We start from the raw sequence: 24,196 nt of genomic DNA, 5'->3' as shown, positions 1-24,196 counted from the left end.
TAAAGCAGGCCAGTGCTGCCCACCTCCATACAGTTGTCTTTCAGAAATAAAAAGGGCTTACATTTACATAACACTTCAACATAGATCTTACAGTGCTTTGAAAGCTGGATATTGAGAGTTGATTTCCCACGTCGTTGAAATAGAGCCACTCTCAAGAGGCAGAGCAGTAGCCATTCGCTGCCAGCAACGTTACACGGATGTCCTCAGAGGGCCAGCAATGAATCATAGTTACATCTCAAATTTAACCTAAATGTCTATCCAAGTAGACTGTAAAGGTCTAAGCTGTAAATTTAGGGGGAGGGAGAGGGCAGGGAGGCGGTCCGAAAACCAGTAAAAATTTAAGAGATGCTATTTTACATTATTTTGCGGTCCAGGTTATTTCTTAAGCTAAGCTTAGATTATAAAATGAAAGAGCTGAGAAAGGACTAAATAAAATCTCCTAGTTCAAATGGTCTAGATGGTGCATGTGTCCTCTTCCCAGACGAGGGAAACACAGTGGGAAATGCTTCAGGGGATCACTCCCTGCTGACTCAGGAATTATTTTGTTCGTGCAAACTTCTGTGTGCATTTCAATAATAAGCTGTCAAGAAGTAGAGGTTATTGATATTTTACCCTTGCACAAGTGCACAAAAGGAGAAAAGATACCACAGTGGGATTCAATTCCCCCCAACTTTAGACATCTGCGGTACAGATGGCCAATGTCCAAGCTGGTTGCTCTGGCTACGTCCGCAGTCAATGGGAAGACACTGGCATTTTCAGGGTGCAGTTCATCTAATCTGTTTTAGCACTCTCCTTAGAATGAAATGGGTGATGTCCTACAATTGCCTGTTTCTCTCCACTGGTTATAGACGGGTCAAGAAAACTGGCTTAGAGAGTCATATCCATTTATTAAGATACCGCACCTGACCAGATGAATCCAAAGCATCTTTCATTTTATGGCTAATATGCCAGGAATAGATACAATCATGCTTTTTTTTTTACACTTAAGACAATCTGAGGTCCATGCTGTTACCCAAGTTCTCTGTAACTTCCTACAGCCCTTCCAGGAGGTTAGGAAGGGGAGGAAGATGAGAATTGATCTTATCTGTTAATTGCCTCCTAGATTCTTTCCCTTTGTCTGTTCTCATTTGCTATCTCTTGTCTTATTTGGTGTTTAGCTTGAAACTTCTCTGAAGCAAAGGCTATCCTTTTATTCAAACTATTTCTATCTATGACGAAGGCTCCTAAACGGTGTAACTATTACAGACCGACACTCTGCTTGTTTGATACTAAGAAGGGAACACACTGCATCCCTTTAAAGGATGGTGCTGCAAGTGCAGCTGCTGTGATGACAGTAAGCAGACTTTCAGAAACATAATCACCTTCCCAGAGCTATTCCCAGGCAGGGATAACTTCACAGAGACCTAGAGCCTGATAGGCACAGAGAAGCCCACAGAATAACACAAAATGCATTTAACAGTACTTGTTTTGATTTCACAGAAATACGCATTGAGGTCCTTCAGGTTTTAGAGTCTTTGGTACAGGCAGATACTCACCGCCTGGTGAAAAACTATGCTGGTAGGTGCCACACAAGGTCCTGCAAGCAAACCCCCAGCTCCAGCTTTGGGATGTTAATGTCTTTTTCAGGAGTGCACTATACACTACTCTAAGAAGGCAGCCAGAGCTTTTAGCAAGCAAGCTAATAAAAACACTTCAATGCCACCATTCACTAACTGACTGTATTTTTTCCTGGGAATATCCTTTAGAGCTGTTTTGGTATTTTTCTAAACATTTAAAATGCCATATCTAAACGTTAGACGGGAAATTCAGAGATAGCACAACTTTGCTACTTCTACTGGCTAGTACCAAATACTACCAGGTGAAGTATGACTAGGTAACAAATGTTAATATTTGATATGCCTTATCAAGCTGAAACATACATTTTTTATTTTAAACAGAGCTTCACTGCAGCACAAAAGCAGGCAGAGTGCACTGGCCAGTGAAACCAGATTTGCTGCTGTTTGATATGCTGCAGAACATGGCAACACAACTGATTCATTACAGCAAATAAGGTCACGAGTTTGCCATTGATTTATTGGTTTAAAGGGTTGTGTGTGTGAAATCAGCTCACTCTGACAGGGAAAAGTAAAGCTCAGTGCCAATGTCTTTGTGTTTTAACAGTTTCCTGGCTGTCTGCTTTAGCTCTTCCACCAATGTTGCAGTGAAACAGAGGAAGCAATGTCCTTGGGAACTTTTTCAGCCCTGATACCTATAGTAGCGTGCTTTAAAAAGCTATATTAAGCAAATCATGAATTAGGACTCATAGACATGTGACCAGTAGTCTTCAAAGCACAACTTACAGAATTGCTCTGTGCAAACGGGCAGGACAGGGAATGTATTGAGCAATGGGTTCTGTTTCCTGGGGTCTACAGGAGAGTCCTCTGTGCCTACCTTCAATTTATGTTAGACTTACTCATCCTGCTGTCTGCGAACCACTGCTGGGTCACAAGATATTGGGGTGGTGGTCTAGAAAATGTTTCCAAGAAGTTTAAATCCTATGCACATGCTTCCCCTCCCACTCAACCAAATCCTACATACAAAGTTGCAATCAGTACCATCTACAAATGAGGAATAAACCAAGCACTAACCACAGAGAAAGTGATTTATCAGTCCAGCAAATTAAAGTCTAACAAAATAAAATCAAATGCAGAGAAAAAAGTGGGGAAGAGAAATGAGAAAAAAAGCAGGCATGGATATGAACTGATACTTTCATTATTCACCATATTTGGTATGTATCTTTGAGGGTATGGCTACACATATTCTGCAAAATTCACTTTAATAAGCCTGAGATTTGTCTGATTGAATGCAGGCAACTGCAATGCCATATAGACACCTGAGCTGACTGTCTAGATTCCTTCAGAATCAAAAGAGAAAAAAGGCACTTTTAGACCTATTTTTGACAACTATGTCAGGACAAGGTAAACTGACCACTCTCCTTGGTTATAAGGGGAACCTAGACAACTAGCTCAGACGTAGGCATCTACAGCTGCACTGCAAATTCTTACATTTGGCCAGATAAAGCTCACAGCAAGCCCCAAAAGACCAAAACCTCACTTTTTAGCAGCCTGCCTAAATTTACTCTATCTATTCCCTATTTCAACCACTACGGCTTTTCTCAGAGCATCACTACGGATACTGAGGTTCTGAAAGCAGGTTAAAAAAAGCCAAGGAGGGTATCGACACAGGATCTAGAAGGCATTCTGCAGGCACCAAATGGCACCAGGACATACACCCAAGTGGTATGGCCCCGCAGGAACATACCAGCTCAGTCCCAAAAGAAGTAGAGACACAGCAGCGTGCTGCCACATCTGAATTACTAAGGTCAGCTGAGAAGCAAGGCTTGTCACCAGAGTCACAGAGATATCCCAGTGCAACTGTATTGCTCCTGTACCTGGGACCAGCACAGCTTAGGCACCTCTGCACGTGCTTCCCTGCTCGGCGTGGAGCTCACCCAATCAATCTGCCCGAGGCCAAAGACAAGACTCGGTGCTTGAGGGTAGGCTGGCACACACCCTAGTTTAACACCTTGGCAGGCAACCCACTCATGCCCAGCGGTGACTATGCTCACTTCTGCTCTCCTTCCCCACCAACACAGTCTCCTTCTATCCTGGTGTGCAGAGAGAGAGAGAATTTCCAACAGCAAGTAGACATTTAAATACAATTTAGGGCAGGGGATCACACCAGGTCCCTGACTGAGCAGTCTGCGGTTGTTTGCAGAGCAGCCACTGGTGTGAAGTCTCATTAACTTCAGTAATGTAGCAAGTCCCAGTGATTTCAGAAGCATTTAATCATGTACTTACATGTTGGCTGAGCAGGGGTGTACATAAGCACACATGCTTTGCTGATTACAACAATTTTTTTGACACTAAGCACACACACTGCAGAATGGTATCGGGATCGTCAAGTACAAGCTCAGAGAGCCCAGCCCTTGATCCCATGATATTGGGGAAAAAAAAGTTAGAGGTGTTTAAGTTAGTGGGCTGTGATGACTTCACCATGAATGTTCAGAGAAATAGCTGAAGTAATGTTTTTATCACTGATGATCAAGAAATAACAGCAAGCAAGGAAGGTTCAAACCCTAGAAAAGTATAAATGCAATACTGATTTTTAAAAAGAGAGGATAGAGCACTTCAGCCTAACTTTTATCCTTTGAAACAGAACAAATTATTAAATGAAGAATTTGTAAATACCTGGAAGATGATGATAATTATTAAAAAACAGTCAAAACGGGTTTGTCATGAAAAGAATCCTATCAATTGATGCTAATCTCCTTCTCTGACAGGATAATTGCTCTTGCAAATAAGTGCAAATAGCAGATATGATGCATCTTGACAATGACAAGCTTTTGACACTGTCCCACACAGCATTTTCCTAAGTAAGCCATGACAGTGTGTTCCAGAGGTAATCCAGAGGAGAGCCACAGGACTTTGTCCTGAGGCCAGTTTTATTCCCTGCTTCCATTAACAGCCTGGGCCATGGCACATGCGTGTGCTGCCACAGTTTCGCAGTGACATCAGGTTGGGGAAAGCGGCAAAGTGCTTTGAAGGATGGAAATAGCACTAAAAATGGGCCTCAAAAATTCAAGCAGCAGCCTAAAATCAACCAGACAAAATACAAACCAGATAACGCTTTGGAGAGAGAAATCTAACGAACGAAGAAAGTTAAGTATAGAATAGGAAATGACTGCGTAGGCAGAAAACAATGTGGGAGATCACAAACTAAAGAGTCAACAATGTAATAGATGACACAAAGAGTAATTATTCCACTTAACTCAGCTCTGGCAAAGTCCCAGCAAGTGTAGCACTGGGTTTGGCATTGGTCACTGTACTCCCAAGAAAGATAATGGCAATCCATCGCGGGGGAAGTATGACAGCAAGGAGAGTTTAGGAAACATCAACTGTGAGGAAAGCTAAAGGAACGGAGTTTACATGACTTAGAAATAGAGCCGTAAATTGAGAAATGAAGAGATCAAGGTGGAACATTATAGCAGCATTCCAAAATGTAGAAAGCTGCCATAAAAGATTTGTGGCCATTGTTCCACCGTGACAACTAGAGGAAGGACAAAGATCAGATGAATTTGCAGCAGAGATTTAAGTTGGGTATTATGAATCCATTCAGTTAGGATTGCAAAGCATTGAAACAGGCTATTTCAGAGGCTGTGAAATCTTCCCTCCAGAAGTCCTGATCCTACTTCTTTTGAAATAGCGCATAGCAAATTTGTTTGTATGACTAATAAAAATAAGGTGTACATGGTCATCAGTGAGTTTGAAAGGCCTGTTTGGTCTGTGTAAGCCAAAAGATACTCAATTCCTAACAACTCTACATCATTGCAACTCCACATCGCAACTATTCAATGTTTCTGTAAGCATGGGCTTGAGCAACAACAGGATCAGACCTACATTTTCCCCTTACACAATGGTGCCTAAGTAATGGAATGCATGTCTCAGATCTTCTAATGTAACATAATTTAATGCAGTTTTTGTATTTGAATAGTATACCTAAATCACTGCAAAAAGAACTGCTATCTCACTGTAAGAAGAGAGCTACTAAACTGTGTGTCCTAGACAAAGGAAATATTTTTCAAGTGGTTTGCCTCAGGGGGGATTTAACGGAGGAAGTTAATGCATTCCAGCAAGAATCTCCATCACTATAATACCAGTGGATTAATTGTAAGTAAAGCTAAAGCTGTGTGTGAGGAAAATTTGCAGCATAAGGAATGTTGATGAAAAGTGTGGGATGTCTGTTGAAGATAAATACATAATTTTAAATGAATTTTATTTTAAAATGGTTATATTTTTTCAGGATTTTGTTATTCCCATGACTAACTCTCAGCTGTAAGAATGAGTTTTTCGTTTTATCCCAAGAAATCATTTTTTTAATCAAGAATTCATTACATTTCCATCTTTTCATTTTCACTGCAGTGGTTTCTTTCTCTGTGCAATGATTTTATCATCTGATTGCAATCAATATTGCTGTAACAGGCAGTACATGTAGTTCATCATCAGTCAGAGAATGGTAAGGGATTAGAGCATTTATACTACCCATGCTTAAAATCCATCCCTCTACCTGCCCCTCCTGCCCTTTGCAGGCTGTACCTTTTTTTCCTTCTATTGACACTGGGATCTGTATTACACTAAAGGTTTTCAGTATTAATTTGCTGAAAAATTCAATTATATACTCTTTTTAAAAATAAATAGGTTGCTGTAAAACATATTCTTGAGAAGCATTTTTATCCTTTATCACAGCGAAGAGCTGTGTGCCTCTACTAGGTAATAAACTGATTATAAACCAGCTAAATCGCAAAGAGTCAGGAATGCAGAATGCAGATCAATATGAAAAACAAAATCTTCTTTTAATTGACCTCACACCTACCAGCAAATTCTTCCTTTACTTCTTAGCGGGATATTTGCAGTTGTTTATTTAAATAAACTCTCTCCCCACCCTCCCCGAGTTGTTCACAACAACTGCCCTATCTTGATGCCCAATTCCTTTTTTTCTGTGCTCATGAAAAAGAACCAGTTCTTAGACACAAAATTAAAAACAAAAAGTGTTTCTGTGGAATCCTAATTTAAACACCTATCTTGTCAAATGGGGAAAGGAATGAAGACAAGAATGCAATGATGGGAAAACATATCCATCCCATATCCATCTCAACAAGAATAAAACTATTGAGGATTAAGGCAGTGTGCATTGGGAAGAGAACAAAAGAAAACGATAAAAAGAAAAGACAATTGGAAAGGTAGAAAGGCACCATTAATTACAGGTAATAGTATTGTGGTTTGTATTATGTAAAATGAGAACACAACCACTGAAACTATTTCGTAAGATTCTCTTTTGAGAAAACAGCTCAAGTCATGACCCAGGCTGTATTTTCAAATGTGCTGTCCTCCCTCGTCATTAATTTGCTCCCTTTGGAATAGAAAGATTCTTCATGCAACCTTAAAGTGGATGTTGCAAAAACTTTCTCCTCTCCTCCTCCCAGCTCATGCAGAAGACCTCCAGACCACACTCTGCACAGTTGTTTTTTTTCTTGCTGTGGGAAATTTAGACCACTTTGATTACCGAGCAATATATAGCCCTACATCAGTGATTCTGAATACGGGTGAAAATGGCCCCAGCCTTGACAGAAGCCAGCAGTATCATTAAGAATGATGTGACTACATGGGATTAATTGTCTTCCCCCTTTTGGAATTCATATTTCATTTGCAATCAATTTTCATGATCAGATCCTCTTACACAAATCTACCATTTTACTGTTTTCATAAAGTTTCTTTTGCAATGCTGTGGAGGAACACATAAGTGCCTTAGAAATAGCACTATTTATTGTCTAACGTGATAGCTATGTCTGTTTTGACATATTCAGCAAGCAGTTAACACCAATTTTTCTTCACACAGTACCACCCTTTAGCTTGAAAAGCTTTTGTCCTGATGTTTACTTTTAGTGTTTCTAGACTGAAATCACGCTTCTTTTCACCATTTGTTTCACTAAGCTAAATGAATAATTTTTATTCTCCTCTCATAAAACAGATTCTCCATTTTACTGATCATCCTTCGAGTCCTTCTCTGTACCTCCTGCAGTGCGATCTAATATTTTCTGAATAATAGCGACCAGAATTGCACAAATTGCTTCAGATGTGATGAGACCAACGTTTTTATCTGCAATATCTAATGGAAATACCTGACCTGTCATGTCATGTGATTTTAGTAACTTTTTTTGCAGCTGGATCATATCTGATTTGGTCATCGTCAACTAATACAATGAGCACTTCCTACCTACTGTCACTTCCAACTAATGAGGTTCCCACCCTAGCAGAAAGTACTGCTATCGGTCTCCTTGCACATTGTGTTATTAAAATTAATCCATTCCATTATTTAGGTTTTCAAGGTCATCCAGTCTTGATCCCTCTCATATTGAAAGTGTCTCACTATTTTCTGACATCAGCACATTTCATTATTACAGCTCATATTTTTGTACCTACATCATTAATGGAAATTTCTGGCTGAATAAAGATCTTCTGATGTTTCAGATGGGTATGCGATAGGTTTTTTGCTTTCATCTCAAATGTTGAAACATTTGTTTTCATATCTTCTTTCTCATTAGCCCCTGCTTCAATTTCCTTTGTAAGGAAACTCAGCTGGGCTTCTGACAATTCTCACTTTATTCTTACCCTTCTTAATATTTTTCAAGCAATCATTTTGTTCCATTCCTTTCAAGCTTTTGATTGTCCCCAATAACCCTTTCGAAGTGGCTATTTATCCAGCTGGGACTGACTGTCCCTCTTGTTTGAGATATGAATTCCAGATACTTTTTTGCACAGACTTGACAGATGCCAAGGCTTCTCCACATATAAGTCCTCGACCACCTAGATGCAGTTGTCATCACTAACTCATTCCCTTAATTTCCTGAAGTTCGACCTTTGAAATCAAGAACTTATCAATCTATTTTCCTCCAAGTGGTATTTTTCCTAATAATCTTACAAAAACTATTTCTCTCCAGACTTGAACCCAAACATCTCTAGTACATCTTCATGCTAACAGAAGCTCTTTACCACATTTTCCCAATACTGACTCTTGTAAGTTCTACTTTTTCTTTCTTATCGCTGTTTCTTTCTTTAAAATCTCTCACACTGCAAATTCTAGTCCTCCATCAATCCCCTTTGCCTCCCAAACAGCATGAGTGTTTTAATACTTGTGTGTTCCTGTCCTAATTTCTATTGTCATGTCTTCTCTTACCCCTAGTTTTGTTGTCTGAGCTCCAATGATATACAAACATCACAGTTGTTTCTTGCTAACACAACATTCTCCCTGGAAGAGTTAATACTTGTCTTTCCAACAATCGGCTACATACAGTCTAAGCAACACTCTCATTGCTATTCCACCTCTTTCTCCTTGCTGTCCATTGTCCTAACCTCTTGTACTCCTGTTGCTATTTGCTTGATTTTCCTCTTCCAGCATCTTAAAACCAATAGTGGGACATCACATAACTTGTTTCTTTTTTTATAAGCTATTTCAAACCACTGATAGGTAAATAACCCACATGCAGGTGACCTTAGATCATGAAGAGTCCTTTTTCTCTTATGCAACTCTAGCCAGGCCCAGCATCCCCAAACATAAAACCGGAGTATCTGAAGAGCCATAGGATATGCCTCCTCTTAATGATACGTTTATCTGAGACGTGAGAATCAAAGTGTGGAGCTAGGAAAACGCCACACTGTGGAAATACTGAGCCAGTCAAGGAAGTGGCAAGAGAATGGGGAAGAGTGTATCTGAATCCCAAAGGAATTTTTGATGATGAGGAATCTTTACTGCCACAAGCCCTTATCTTAAATCTTTATTTCTGACACACCCTAGTAATAAGACTGTCAATTTCTCTTAACAAGAGATTCCATCTTTGTATTGGTGTAAAACTTCCATCCTTCCCCTTCCAGTCTTCCATTCTTTTTCTGTTCTTTCTCACAGTCTCCACCCTCTTTTTATTCCTTGGACTGTTTTGGTTGGGTTTGTTTGGGTTTTTTTCCCACATGGGATTCACTGTCCTTCCCCATACATGCATCTTTCTCCTCTGCTTCTTTCTCCTCTATATTTTCCAGTACAGCAAATGCCTTCCTTGACTGTATTTCCCCTGCAACAGTAAGCATCCTCTCTCTTATATTCACATTCTTTCACTGTTGCGTAGTCTGCCCCACAAGTGCATGGAGAAAACAGGTATCTGAAAAGACTGTCTTCTCTGTGCAATCTCTCTCTCTTCTGTCACTGTCAAGCACCAGCTCCTCTCTTCCATGAGCTCTACCTACCACAGTGTAGTTTCTGTCAGGACTCAAAGACAGGATGAATACCACAGGTTTGTATCTGGTTGTGCCCAGCATTTTTTTCCTCAGGCCACTGCCACGCTTGCCTCAGTAACTGTCATCATATTTTCACTGTTGTCAAACAAGAAACAAAGAGCTGCCTTATTCATCGCTGTTTGTGGCCATTCCTTCTACTTACTAATTCCTTCTTCGGTCTCTTAGGTGTAAGCTTAGCAATTAACTGCCTGTGAACCGTGATTAAAGACAGGAATCCTCCCTTGCACAAAGCCCCCGGAGGCCTAAGTGCAAGTCCTCTTCAGGGTAGGTGTCGTGGACAGGCTCCTTTCCACTTGATCCTGATGACAACAAAACAGACAACCCTCACCCTACCATCCCCGAATGCTACTCTTTTGCATGAGCAAGAAACTCATGCTCCACATTTCTCTTTCCTTCCTGGCCTGGGCTCAATTCAGAAAACCCTCTGGGCAAGGAGGAAACAAGACAGCAAGCTAAAACAAGGACAGACTATGAATATGAATTTGGCTATTGTGGTTTACCCTTAAGTGAAAATAATTACAAATAGCACAATATAGGACTGGAAGAGTTATCCAGAGGAGAAGCTATTTTAGCTCCTACAGATAAATTAAGTGATTGAGAAAGAATAAATAGGTCTTTTTGCAGTTGTTCCTAGTATTTGCATCACTCATTAGTACTGGTGTTACAGGCAGTTTGGTGGCGAGGAATACATGCAAACCAGTCAGATTTTTCTGGTACTACATTAAGCCTTAAATGGGAAAGCTGAAAGTTTTCTCTTCTGCTTGGAACAGAATGGGTTTCATGTACGGTAAAAATCAGAAACTCAAAAAGTTTCAGGCTTGCAATGGCAAATAAGATATTTACTTGGCTACTTGTATGTGAAACTACAAACATACCACTTTGGGTTTACTGCTGTGACCTGAAACACGGTCATTTTTGGACCAGATCCCCAGGCCTGTCTCCAAAACATTGTGTATTCAGTACTATCACTGTGAATGTCTACCCTTGCAGACCAAGGTTTCTGCAATCTCGGAGGAACCTCTTTTCTTTCCAGCTCCAATTTAGTGTTCATTCCACCATACACCTCAGGTTTCAACTGCGTGCAAGAAGTAGGTAGCGCCACTTCTCCATTGTGACAAAAAAAAAAAAAAGGAACATAATCATCGAATCAGTCCAATGGTCATACAAGATAAGTTAGCGGGTGTAGGATATTGTATTAAACCTGGGCCTGAGCAAGACTGACTGACATACTGAGGAGTCTGCAGCTACAGTCTCTTCCAGCCAAAAAAGTGTTACACCCGATTTAAGTTAGTGCAAAATACCAGAGTGTTCCTCATTTTCCAGATGACGTGAAATGCCCAGCTTAACACGGTGCATCTTCTCTCGCTGCTGGCTAAGAGAAATGATCCAGTCCCAACAGACAGCGTTCTTCCTGCAGTAACACATTTCCTCCTTGCTTCCTTGATGAACACTGGCAACGCAAAGGGTGTGAAGCTGTCAACATGTGCCAACCTATACAGCCTAGAAGACTGCAAAACACGTATCCATGCCAATTCAGTGCCCATCAGGTCCATGTTTTCCCCCTCGTCAGATTCAATGCCTCAGGTCAATCTCCAGTATTTCCAATACTTGCGACAGGTGAAAGAGTCTCTTCAGCTTCTCAGACAGATGCCGGGGAGGTCAATGCCCATCACTGGAGCTTTCTACTGTTCTGAGGACATCACCAGTGTGCGAGAGGGAGCTCAGCCCAGCACCAGGACCGCACAGGCAACAAAGTTCTCCAGAACCTCCAGATCTCAATTCCTTCATTTGAAGAGCAAAGCCGTACTTCTCACCTCCCATTATATTAAAAGTAGGATGACCCAGGTATGAAGAAGACAACTCAGTGGCACCCTTGAGCCTAACGCACCCCATTACTTCCTGCAGAGGAAGAAAGAAGAGGGAACGACGTGCGACAAAATTTCAGTGGCGTTGACCGTGACCGACCCAGCAGCGGTTGGTGCCCCCCAGCGCTCTCAGGCAGGAGGGGGGAGGAAATAACCAATTCAGGCCCCTGGGGAGAGCCGCAGCCTCGCTCCACGCAAGGACGGCCAGCCAGAGGGAGGCAGCCCCAGTACAACCAGGCCGCGCGTAAACCGTCCCCGCCTTCGGAGCTCGAGGGCCGCCCCGGTGAGGCCCTTCTTCCGCGGTGGCCCCGGGAGGCAGGGCCGCCCCCGCACGCCCGTGCCCCCGCCATTTGCTGCCTTTTGCCGCCAAAAACCCGTCGGCGGGAGGGCGGTGAGGGCCGTCACGTGGCCTGCGCGGCCGGCGGGCGCGTGGCGTCGCGTCACGTGACGCGCGGAGGCGCGCCCCCTTCCCGCTCTCGCCCCTCCCCGGCCGGGTCCTGCGCCGCGGGGGACGGGGAGAGAGAGAGCGAGCGAGCGAGCGAGCGAGAGGGCGAGGGCGCGCGCGCGCGCGCGCGCTCCCGCTTCCCCCCTCCTCCCTCCCCCCCCGTCTTTCTCCGGCACGTGACCCCTCCCCGGAACGTGGCATTGTGTAATCACGTGACCTGGAAACGGAGTGGGGGGGGCCGGGAGGCCGAGGCAGGGAAGGGAGGGGGGGTGGGGGGGGGGCTGCGTACGCGACGGAGCGGGGTGCGAAGATGGCGGACGAGGAGGCCGAGCAGGAGAGCGGTAGCCTAGGTGGCGACCTCCTGGAGCTGCGGCGCCTGCGGGAGCGGCTGGTGGAGCTAGAGACGGGGCTGCGGGAGAGCCCCGAGCCGGCGGTGCAAGCGGCTACCGAGTACTGCAAGCAGCTCTGCCAGGTCAGGCCGCCTCTTCCCTTCCCTTCCCTTCCCTTCCCTTCCCTGCCCCCGCCCGCGCTCTCCCCTCCCCCGCGGGCTGTGCGAGTGAGTGAGTGTGTGTGTGTGTGTGTGTGCGCGCGAGTGTGTCTGCGTGTGTGCTCGGGTGAGAGGGAGCGCGGGGGGGCGAGCGGGAGCAGCGCCGCCCCCGCCGGGGCGCCGGAGCCAACGGCCCGGTGGGGCGGTTGGCCCGGGCTGGGGGGGAGGGGGCGCCGGGAGTTAGTGCTCCGGGCCGGGCCGGGCGCCGCGGGGCGATTGACGCCGCCGCTGCCGCCGCTCATTGTGGGCTGAGATGAGGCGGCCCGCCCCCCCCCCCCCCTTCCCTGCGCCGGGAGCCGCTCCGGCCGGGCCTGTAATCCCCTTCCCCCGCCTCTCCTCCCCCCCCTCCCCGGCGGCCGCCCCGGTTCTCGCGGTCTCTAGGCCCCTTTGTTGTGCTCTGCGGCTCGGCTTATCGAAGGGCCCTTTGTTCCTGGCGGTGGCGGACCGAGGGCCCCCGTCCGTCCCCCCCCCTCTCCCCGTCCCCTTCCCTCCTGCACCCCTTCTCCCCTGGAGGCGAAGCGCGGGGCGAAGGGAGGGAGGCGGCGGTCTGGGAGATGGGGGCTCCGCTTCTCCGCCGAGCGGCCGGGGAGGAGCTGAAAGTCCGTCCCGGGTCCCCTCTCCGCGGGGCTCCTGCTCCGTGCCCCGGTCCCCCCGCCCCTGCCTCTCTCCCTTCCCTATCTCGTCCCCTGGAGGGATAGCGGAGTTCTTGCCATCCTGGGGAAAGAGAATGCGGTGGAGCGGTGGTGGACTAAACGAAGTGATGGTGGCAGGTCTGTGGGTCTGCGATGCTGCTCTCTCGCCCTGTCAAGGGAGCGCAATCCCACCACGGGAGAGGGCTCCTGAGCTGGCACTGTTCGACGCACCATTGTGTGTAATTATTCTGGCTGTGGCTGCTGTCGGGGAAAAGGCCTGCTTCCCGAGGGCTTGGGCTGGTCCTGAAGCAGAGGGGTTTGCGGGTGTCTCCTCTGATCTGGTGACCCTGCCGAGTGTGCCTTTCTAAACAAACTTCGTGGTGCTAGCTCTACAGTTGAACTGCTCCATTTTAGTCACGTATGTGTCCATACGTTGCCCTGATTTCTCTTGGATGTCCTTTCTCAGCTCGCATCCGCTGTGACACAACGTATAAAACAAGTTCTTAAATATTTTAGGCCACAGAAATTCATAGAAACCCTTACTTCTGTGGCTTTACTATGTGTTTAATAGTCTATCTGATAAAAGTGATGATGCTTGTTTACACATTACTGTCACCCATTCATGGAATGCAGGCAAATTGTTAAAAGGTGGAACCGATAAGAGTGAATTCACATGGTCGGTTTGAATTGTCTTTTATTTGTGATTTTCTGTCTGTTTTCTTAAAGAGCTAATTCTTGGTGGTAGCCATTGTAGCATGCTAATTTACATGTCTGTCACTTCTGGATTAAACTGGGCTCTACTTTTTGCTAACCAGGGAGATGCGCGACTAAATATTTTAAGCATGCTCCTTTCTCGTATTTTATTTCATATATGTACAGGAGCCGTATTCCAGGTTCTTTTTCTCTGGTCAAATTTTATCTTAGGGTATTTGAGTAGAATGTCCGTGTAGATGCACAGAAACGAGATTGGTTTATGTTGGTTCAGATCACTGTGTTCTCAGTCTATTTAATCTTTGTGCCTGCTTTCTTAAATTCATACGCTGGGGGGTGGAAATCTGGCTTTCCTGGCTCCAGCTCGACTTCTAACTTGTGAATGAGCTGTTCATTGAACCGAAGTAGTTGGGTAGGTGGGAATGAAGGCACCATCCTTGACATGTACAGAGTAGATTACTGGTGTCTAAAGCTGATTTATCACTGAAATTATGGTTGCATGTGCTTAGTGAGTGGCTTCAGTAGTTGATTGATTGATCTAAAGTTTAACAAAAATTAATATTCTTACTATTTTAATGGCTGTTGCAGAAGTCCATTGTAAGGCCCAAGCTTACTCTTTTAAACATAAACCTTTTAAAAACAAGTCTCATTGAACAAAACTGTTGTGTAGAAACTGACTTAGATAAAAATCCATGCTGTTTTGAAATGAGTTACTGTCTTGTCCACACCAAGATTTATAGGAAGGCTGCATCTCTTTTTGCAGGCTGAAGACTAATGTGTAACACTGAGACTTGAGACGTGCCATTCAATATTGAAAGATCCTACTTTTCAAATTTCAAACCAAGGTCTAAACAGATGCTTAATGTATTAAATAGTGGTGGTGTTGGGCAGACATTTTTTATACTGGTTCAACAGAGATTTTTAAATCTGTTCACCTGTGCTCATGGTGCCAAAATACTTATTCAGCCTCTTTTACAGTTTTAATCCTTTATTGGGGCTAACACAAAATAGTATTCACGATTCAGATAGTAGGCTTAGCTACTTAGCTTGCACTGCATGACAGAGGTTATAGAAAATTCATGTAATAGTAAAAGCCATCTCAGAAATCTCTTTTAAATAACAGTTTAAAGGCATCTGCCCTGATTTCTAGAATAAAGTCTTTGAATATATGTGCATGAAAGAATAATTTGACTGGTCATATATACAAAACTTAGAGTCTTATTTGTATCTTAAGTCTGGAAGTGCAGTGCTGAAGAAATATTTTAGTGTTTATCTCGGTATGATTTCACCTGCTTTTTTTTTGCCTGGTTTCTAGGCATGAAATAACTACACAGAACTTGGAAAGTCTTGTGTCCTTATTTTATTTTGCCAGGTAGTGACTCTGGAGCCCAGCAACTACATAGCTTGTTGCCATAAATCGACTTTTTAATTTTATTTTTTTTTTATAAAGTAGGTAGCATAATCTTCAAGAAATAAGCATATTTTCATACTGAAGGAAGCTAAAGAATGTGCAGTAGAGCGTTGAAACATCCTTAAGTTCAAAGGTGAATAAGGGATTTAAGTACTCTACTCTCATTAAATGAAGTGGGAGTTGTACAGCCAAATGCCTTATCTGGTTTTGAAAAATCTCAGTTTGAACTGTTTCAATGTTTATAGCCCAACAGCATAGAACAACTGTTACAAACACAGAAAAACAAGACCCCTTGTACCTTGACAGAAAATATTATAGAACTGTTTTCTTCTCTTGTAAGAATAAAGTTTACTTTGATGTGTTTTATATACAGCATTTGTATTTTATATACAGCATTTCATTAGCTATAAATATTTTTGTGTTTTGCTGCTGATGGCACTCTGAAATGATTCAATTATTCTTAAATTTTAAGGGGATTGTAGACTGGACCTTAATCCTGTACCATATCTGTGTGAATGTAGTTGTGTTCTCTGTTGTCAGCATGCAATAGCATTATTTTTAATTGTTATCAAGTGAAATTCACATCCGTACGGATATATGTAAAATGACTTTTTAATTGTGATTCATACTCTTCTGTTGCAATTTGGTAATTAGCAAATCTGTGACAAACAGTTATGTTGTCACAAACAATATGTGTGTGGACTGGGGCAGACAAAACAAGTATCTTCAGCTGTAGTGACTAAAAATTGAAAGTGTGATTTTTGCAAGAATTCAGAATGGTCCAAAGAAAGATTGCTGTTCTTGTCACCATGTGGTGGCTGATTAGATTCTTTTCAAACTTTGCTCTTAAAGGTGATCTGTTGATTGTATTCAGTTAGAGAAGATCAAAATGTTTGGGTTTTTCCCCTGAGAGCTAGGTGAACATGATGCTGCTGGATATATCAGAGCTCTTCCCTATGGGCTGTGTTCCCTTCCAGTTGGTCATTACCCAATGTAACCTTCAATTTCTTAAATATCAGACTGCAGGCTGGCAATAAATTTTCTTTTGTTGCTAGTTAGCTGTGAAGTCTTTGTGGTACCTCTACTTATTCTGACTATTTTTCTGAAGTTGACATGTTTCATCCTCAAGCTTACTAGTCTTCCCTCCATTGTTATTTTTGACTTTCCATCTCTTTTCTGAATCTGCTTCTGGGTTTGGTTTGTGGGGTTTGGAGTTGGGTTTTTTTTTTTTCCTTCTCTCCTGCTGTATTTTGTGGTACAAATTCTCCACAACTGTAAGGTGGTTAGGTTTGTTGTACTAAGGTACTGGTTGTCAACATATAGTGACCTATATCAAAAACGTAAGAAAACATTTGGACTGTTGTGGGGTCCCTCCTCAATAACTTTGCCTGTACTTTTTGTCTCATCTGTTGGTTGTCTTGTCATGTCTGCCAGTTATGAGAAAAATCCTGTGTTAAAATATGTTAACAAGTGTGCTTAGCCATTAGTAGACGCATTAACATCCTTCTAGTGTAGACAGTTTACTCAGTAGTAACCTAGGATCTTCTTAACACTAGTAGCAAAAGTGTAATGCTGACAGAAAAATTGGGGGGGCGCAAAGGTTTTTACCTACTTAAAAAGAAACCCCAAAACTTCTTTGTAAAAAGCTTGTTTTTAACTGATACGACTGCATAGAGTTTGTTCCTACTGTTTTAAACTGATTTTTGTGTGTTGAGGTTCTAGTGAAGTATTAGGACCTTAAGTTCCTACCCTTTTTTTTTGTTGTTGTTCTGTGTGCTGACATGCTAGAGTAGATCTTGGTAATGCTGGGGAATATATACTGTACTAATCTGAATGTAAGATGTCCCTCCTAAAATCAAACATGCATAGCTCTACATAAAAAGCTTTTTTTATACATAATAAAGTTATAAAGTTTTCACTAATGATTTGTTTCTATTGGAGGTTAGTCTTATTTTCTTCTTGTATACCTTACTACAGTTGGCTTTCAGTTTTTACACCTCACAGACTTCACAACTTTCTGGTGCTGTCACCCTCTCCGCTGTCGTCATCTTCCTCCCCTTTAGTCTCTGTATTCTCAGCTTCCTCTTCAGACTTGAGATGACAGAAATAATCTTCATTTCTATCCATAGAGTTTTTAAATAAAGCCTTTCTTAAACCCTTTAGGTGCAACTTCTGGATTTATCCAAACCTAGTCTGTCTTAATCCAATGACAAAGAAGTGTTTCAGTAGGCTTCTTTATTTTTTCCTGTAGGAGTTAGGGTATGATCCCTTGCCAAGAGTCATTCTGTATATAAAGACCTCCACAGTCTTTGAAGGGCTTGTTTGCTATTTCATCAAGCATCTGCAGTTGTGATGTACTTCCTCCTGATGTGACCGTAAGAATAGTGTTCACTGACAGTGAAAAATACCATCAGCTAGAAGACATTTCCTCTTTTTCTTAATATCACACCTGGTCTCTTACTCCAGGCAACATTTATTGAACTCTTCATTGAGTGTGTAGGTAGATGTCCACCCTTGATTTTGTTTGGCTCAACAGCTAATAGTGATCTTTTTATAAATGTAGTCACAAACTGCTGGAATGTGAATGTTGGTAAGGTTGCTATTTTTTGGTCTTTCAGTTTAATGATTTCCTGTGTAACTAGGTCTCTGTCTCTTCTTTTGAGTATGCACAAATTCTACAACTTCTTCTTCTTTAAGTAAAAAGTGTTTTCTTTTGTGTCCAGTGAGTGATTTCTGCACTGAGCTAACCCTTAAAAGCTTCTGTTTTGATGTCTTTGCACATTTGCCTCTGCCACACTGTGTTTCTTCCTGGTCTCACAGTTGCTAGTTTTTTTCTACATACGTTACCAAGAGTGTAAGATTTCCATCATAATCTCAAATACTTTTCCATTTTGCTTTTGTACCTGTGACCTCCAGATGATCTGCTATTCAGGGAGAGATGTACAGCTGCCAGAAATCACAAGGAATCCACTAAACTGTAGTATGCCACACAGATTCCCAAGTGCATAGAGAATAACAACTGTCATCACTGTGTCATCTCATGCAAACTTTGAGCTGCCTCAGGCATTTTTGTGCTCCTTCATTGCTATAAGACCTGCCACTTAAAACACTCATTATCATCTTACTGACCTGGGGGTGGGGGGGAGAAATGTGGAAATGTCACCCCCTGATTTTTTAAGTTAAACTTTGGGGAGTCAGGGAAATTGTCTTGCTTTCAAATAAAATGGTATGTCTCCATATCTAGATGTATTAATGTGTACGTGTTTAGAAAAAAACACCCTCACTGTTTAGAGTAAGTCTAACCAATGCCTAATTGTTTTAGTCCTTGTTCTCAGTAATGGCATCAAGCCTCAGCATCATGCCAGACTGGAGCTGGTCTTCATTAGAACTTCTGAGCTCTGTACTATAAGTTTTTATTAATAAAATTTTTGCTGTTTCAAAGTTAGTCAGCTAGACCATGATTCCAAAGCAGGATTAATTATTGGTAAGCCATAGTTACAAATGCTTGTTTAACCTGTTCTCAAAGTTTCCAGTAAGAAATATTCCAAAAAACTCCCTGGATAATACCTTGTAGCTCAGTTATCTTTGCCTTCAAACTTTTTTTCCCCTCTCTTGCAGTTTTAACTTGATCTCTAATCTCTTGTTGCAATTTAAGACTACTATGATTTATCCTATCCCATGTAGACATGGAAAGTAGCATATACCTTTTCTGTTGGAAGCACCTCTTAGATTTTCAAGGCTATTTTCAGTCTTTCTCCTGTTTTTACTTTTGTGACCAGAGTTTTTGCAGTCCTTGATTATAATTTTTTGCTTGGTTTTTTTTTCCCTTTCCTTTTTGCTTTGTTACTATATCCTCAGAATCTATGTGGTTTTGAAGTGATTACTTGCAGGGAAGGTAACAATCTTTTAAGAATTTGGTAAGAAGGTCACAACCCATGTAAGACTTAGGATTTAAGTACTTTTCCTGTAAAACACACTATTTATCCTTCTGATTACAAATAGTCCAGAGAAGAGTGATAGTTCTCCAAAGCGTAACAAATTAAGGTAGTTAAGAAGATGACAAAATGTAGATGGAGGGATTAAAATTAATAAAACTTCAGAATCTTGACAAAAGCTCACCTCTCTGTAAGGTGCTGCATATGATATTAAGCAGAATGCTTGATTTTAGTTACTGTGGGTAAGAATAAAAGCTTTCTGTTCAGCAAATAGATACTTGGTTTCATAGTTACCCTCATGCACAATTTTTCCTGGGTTAAAGTTACTTGATGCTTTTACTGAAGTTAAGAAAACCCCTCCTATCAGCAAACTACCATTTCTCTAATAAATACTTGTAGCCAAAATTTAACACTTACAGGGTGTGAAGTGTAGTTACAGTTAGTTTTCCTGTGTAATATCCTTGGTTCTCATTGCCCATTCAAAGACTGAGAGGCATTCTGTTTTACACAGTCCTTCAGCCATTTTAAAAAAACTCTGAATACCTTACTGTAGATTTCAATTTACACATAGTAGTTGGCTATAAACAATAGCTGCACATCTATGCTAGCGTAACTAAACATATTGGGTACTTTCTGTACTGGCACATATACTCCTGCTTTTACCTTTTCCCACAAATCCAAACTTGATTCCCCAGTTTTGAATAATGTATATCAATAATATCTAAGTTGCTTTCTAAAACTATGATTATTGAAGATTAACTGTTTAAAAAAACATGAAATACTGACTATGGAAAACATCTTCCTTATTGTGCAGGACTGTACAAGGAATATCTATATTTGTTAATGTTCAGTAAGGCGTCTCATTTTATCAAAATATCCACATTGTGTGTCTCAGTTTCTTGATAAGGAGGTTACATATCTGTTTGAATGTTCAGTCCATTTTCTATCTCTCTGTCAATTTTTTTTAATTTATTATTTTGTTAGAGAATGAATACCTCATAAACCACAGATCTTGAGGGAAGGCAGCAAAAAAAAAAAAAAAGGTGCTCTTCTGGGGAATCTTTGCTTCCATTGTGACTAAGAATCAGGGAATTTTATCTGGCCTTTTCCATTTACTCTGCTATTTAAATGTCATAATATTGTTTTACTCTAGGCTTTATGCAGACATACTGTATATTGTAGGTGGTTTCTACATAAGACTTCCCTAAATTAAGCATCAAACTGAAACCCTTAGGAGACATCAACATATTGTTTCTTCGTTGTGATGTATTACCTAAACTGACACACAAGCCAAAGAAACTATTTCAAATTCATGTATGTATGGAGCATAACTTCAAGAAATAGTGCTCCAGGCATTGATTTATATCTATCAAAATTTTTTTCTTAGCATTGTTTTTAAAGGCCTCCATATAAATCCTTGAGTAGTTACAGTACAGTGTGTATAATTATTTAGTTTTCATGAGGGAAACTAACATGACATTCTTATGCCATCAGCTTCTCTGAAACGATGATGTACAACAACTTGCAAATTTAAATTTAAATAACAGGTAAGCAATATGACTTGAAACTATCTTTTGCAACAGTATTCCCCATTTTATTAGGTCTGTGCTTTTGCATATGTTAAGAACTTAATGTCTTGCGTTTTAAGAAGCCTGCAGGTGGTTTTTTGAGGTGTGGAATATTTTTTTTTCTATTTGTCTTTCCAAATATGCATTAAAGACAACTCCATGGTATTATTTCTGGGATCTTTCATCTCTAAGGGTGAACTGCACTGCTTTCATTTGGGAAGAGCTGATCTAATAACACCTAGTACTTGGCAGAACAAAGATATCCAGAAAGAAGGTGTATGTAACATCAAAAAGGCAATGGAGCTTTATAAAATTATTCTCTGAAAAGAGGTCTGATCCAGTAGGAAATTGGAGTAAACTTGCAAAAACGTGTGCCTGTAGTTTTTGGTAAGAATAGTTTGATGAAATTTCTTCTCCATCTTCTCTTTGAAACTGTTATGCAGTCTTCTGGTATATAATATTTCTGGCTTCATCATTCCCTGTATGAAGCTAAAGTAAACTAATCTTTCATCAGAGAAACAGGAAAATCCTGTGCTAGCTAATGTAGTTCTCACTTGATTATTTTGTTAATTATTCTGACCTAGTCACACAATTCTTTGTCCTTATAGGGACTCCTGTAACATGGACAACTTCTGCCAGCACTCCATCTGGCTTCAGATACTGACTCCTAGTGTTCATTCTCCTCTAACTGCTGGACAGATGCATTTGTTGCTTTGAGAAACTCAACTCCATGGAGTAAAATTCTTTAGGATTTCTTTATGATAAAGACCAGTCTTTGTTTTGTAATTCTTTGTTGTCTTTTGGGTTGAATATAGCAGTTATCTTACGAGTTTTAATTTGAGCTGATAGCAAACATGGTGTTCCTTTCTCAGTCTCCTGTATATCATAAAGAACAGAATTTGGTAGAACTCATTCTGTCTTCTGTTATTCAAAATGATGGAGAGAATTTATTCTGGTGAATAGATAAATCCTGTTTGATATTTATGTGTCTAATACACTGAATATTGTTTTGATGAATCAGTAAAGTACATTCAGTGATCAGGCATTAAATCAAATTATGAGTAAGGAGTTCCTCAGTCTTGTCTTGTGATTCCTACTTGTCTCAGGAGCTTGTGATAATACACTGTTTTGTAACAGAATGAACACAAGGATGAGGACAAGAAGAGATTAAATGTTCAGAATCACAAAAGACATAATCTGAACTTCATTTTTACTTTAATCATTGGAGAGTAGCTCTTATGAAGGGAATAGCTGGGATAAAAAGTAACGTCTGATTACGAATCCGTAATAGTGAAGATGATAAAACTTAAATATCTAATTCTACAGACTTGGAATTTGTATAATGTTCTAGTTGAAACAGGCATGGTAATTGAACCCTGCTCTTGGATACCCAGCCAGACTTCATGAACCACATGGGTGCGATGGCAGAAGCTCCGAGTTCTGCTCAAGGTTGCTAATATGTTCAGGAGAAAGTATAAGCTCGGCTCCTCTCCTTCCTCACACATGGACACGGTGGCAGGACCTTGACTGTGGTATAAGAACACAGTTGGTTATTAGGATCTGTGCGAATTGGGTAGACCTTGCCTTGTTCTTTCACAGGAAATGTAGATCAGATGGAGGCATCCTTTGGGATGCCAATTTGACTGTGCTGAATAGACAAGCTTAAAATGGCAATTAAGTAACCTTTCTACTGAGGAAGAAGCTTATCAGTTAAGTTCTCATCAGAATTTAAAACGTTTGAAGTATCAGTGGGAGAAGTTCAGCTGATAAAGACAGCTAATACAAAAATGTAATGCAGATGAACTACAGAAATATTTGTAATGTCTCATTTCACTTAACTGAGAGCACGGGTTCAAGTCACCTATATGGCAGGAAATGCGCATGTTTTCATATTAGATACAGTTATTTCTGGCTATCTTCCTATTCTTAATCTGCCCATATGCCAGTCTGATAATTAAAAGAATAGGTAAATCGGATTTCCTGGCAGTGGATAAAAGTTTACTGTAATGAACATCCCACCACATTCCTGAAATCCCTGTTTAATAGCCAACTGCTGAATATTGTTTTTAACTAAACAGACTAAAATATGAAGGTTGGGATGACAACATTAAATTGAGACCTGAATAAAAACCTGAATAGAGAGAAGTGTAGCTTAGGACTATGACAAGTTCACTTCTTATGTAAGGATGCAAGAGAGAAATCAGGTACTACTGACAAGATCAGAAGGAGCATATTTAATGCAAAATGTTGAAGATTAAAGGCAAGCCTAAAGAAGGATAATTTCTACTACTGTATATGACAAAGCATGAGGCTTAATGAAGTTATTTCCTGGTATTTTAAATAATTTACTTGTTTTAAAACAGTTTATGGGTGTAAGCAGAGACTGTCCATTCATTTTCTGGGTTTTTCTAGTTCTTTGTCTAAAACTAGCTGAGTTTTGAATTTTAAGCAAAATAGTGACTGAAGAATAATGGGAAGAATAGCACCAAGGTAATTTCTCTTTTGTTTTGTCCCTTTCAATTTAATGATTAGCAATCTGAGTTCATGCAGTATGTTCAGCATGGCCAGGTGAAAAACATACAAGTTGCTCGTGCGTTTTGACTTAACATTTGGGGAGAGAAACATCTCTCTATCAGTTAACAGAAGGTTCTATGTTTGGTAGTGAACTTTCCAGAGTCAGTTGTCTTTTTTCCTTGCTGTTTGTTTTGTGATATATTCTTGATAATGGTAGATGACACAATTACTACTCTGGGGGGTGTAGCAGAGCCCCGCAAGCTTATCTTCTATTTCTACCTCTGTATCTACTGAGGTGCTTTTTTTCAAACCTTCCTCCAATGTAGACTCTGCTTTAGAAATGTAAATGTATTTTTTGACAGCGTACTTAAATCTGTCTTGGTTTTGTATCTGTAAATTGGGGCAGTGGTACTTCCCTGCTATTCAAAATTAACATGCATTAGAAGACAAACCTGGATTTTTTTGTTGTTGTTATCTGCCTAGCGAAGTAGAAATAGTTGGATCAGAGGCATGGTTAACTTTTTATGCTTGTGTGCTGAAGACTCAGGGTGCTAATGTCCTTACAAATGGAATTGTAACAATAATTTAAAAAAATCTTCAAAAAGTTAATCTTAAGGGTGAGTTTCTTTATGTTGTCTATCATCATTACATGGATTCTTCCTGCAATTAGTCTTAACTCTCTTT

The 24,196-nt window shown here is 41.1% G+C and overlaps 1 protein-coding gene across 1 annotated transcript in view; it reads left to right on the top strand.

Annotated features, from left to right (window-relative positions):
• The first annotated feature begins 12,473 nt into the window (after positions 1-12,473).
• The window catches only part of ZNF292 (zinc finger protein 292), a 56,492-nt gene continuing 44,769 nt past the window's right edge, over positions 12,474-24,196 (top strand). Inside the window, exon 1 of the mRNA XM_052781547.1 lies at positions 12,474-12,666. Within this exon, the coding sequence (XP_052637507.1) occupies positions 12,505-12,666 (162 nt within the window). The 5' untranslated portion in view covers positions 12,474-12,504. The remainder of the gene's footprint in view (positions 12,667-24,196) is intronic.

This window comes from Harpia harpyja, chromosome 3, assembly GCF_026419915.1.
Source record: "Harpia harpyja isolate bHarHar1 chromosome 3, bHarHar1 primary haplotype, whole genome shotgun sequence".
Classification (NCBI taxonomy): Eukaryota; Metazoa; Chordata; class Aves; order Accipitriformes; family Accipitridae; genus Harpia; species Harpia harpyja.
The sequence above is the reverse complement of the archived record's forward strand: the minus strand, read 5'-3'. Positions and strand labels throughout refer to the sequence as shown.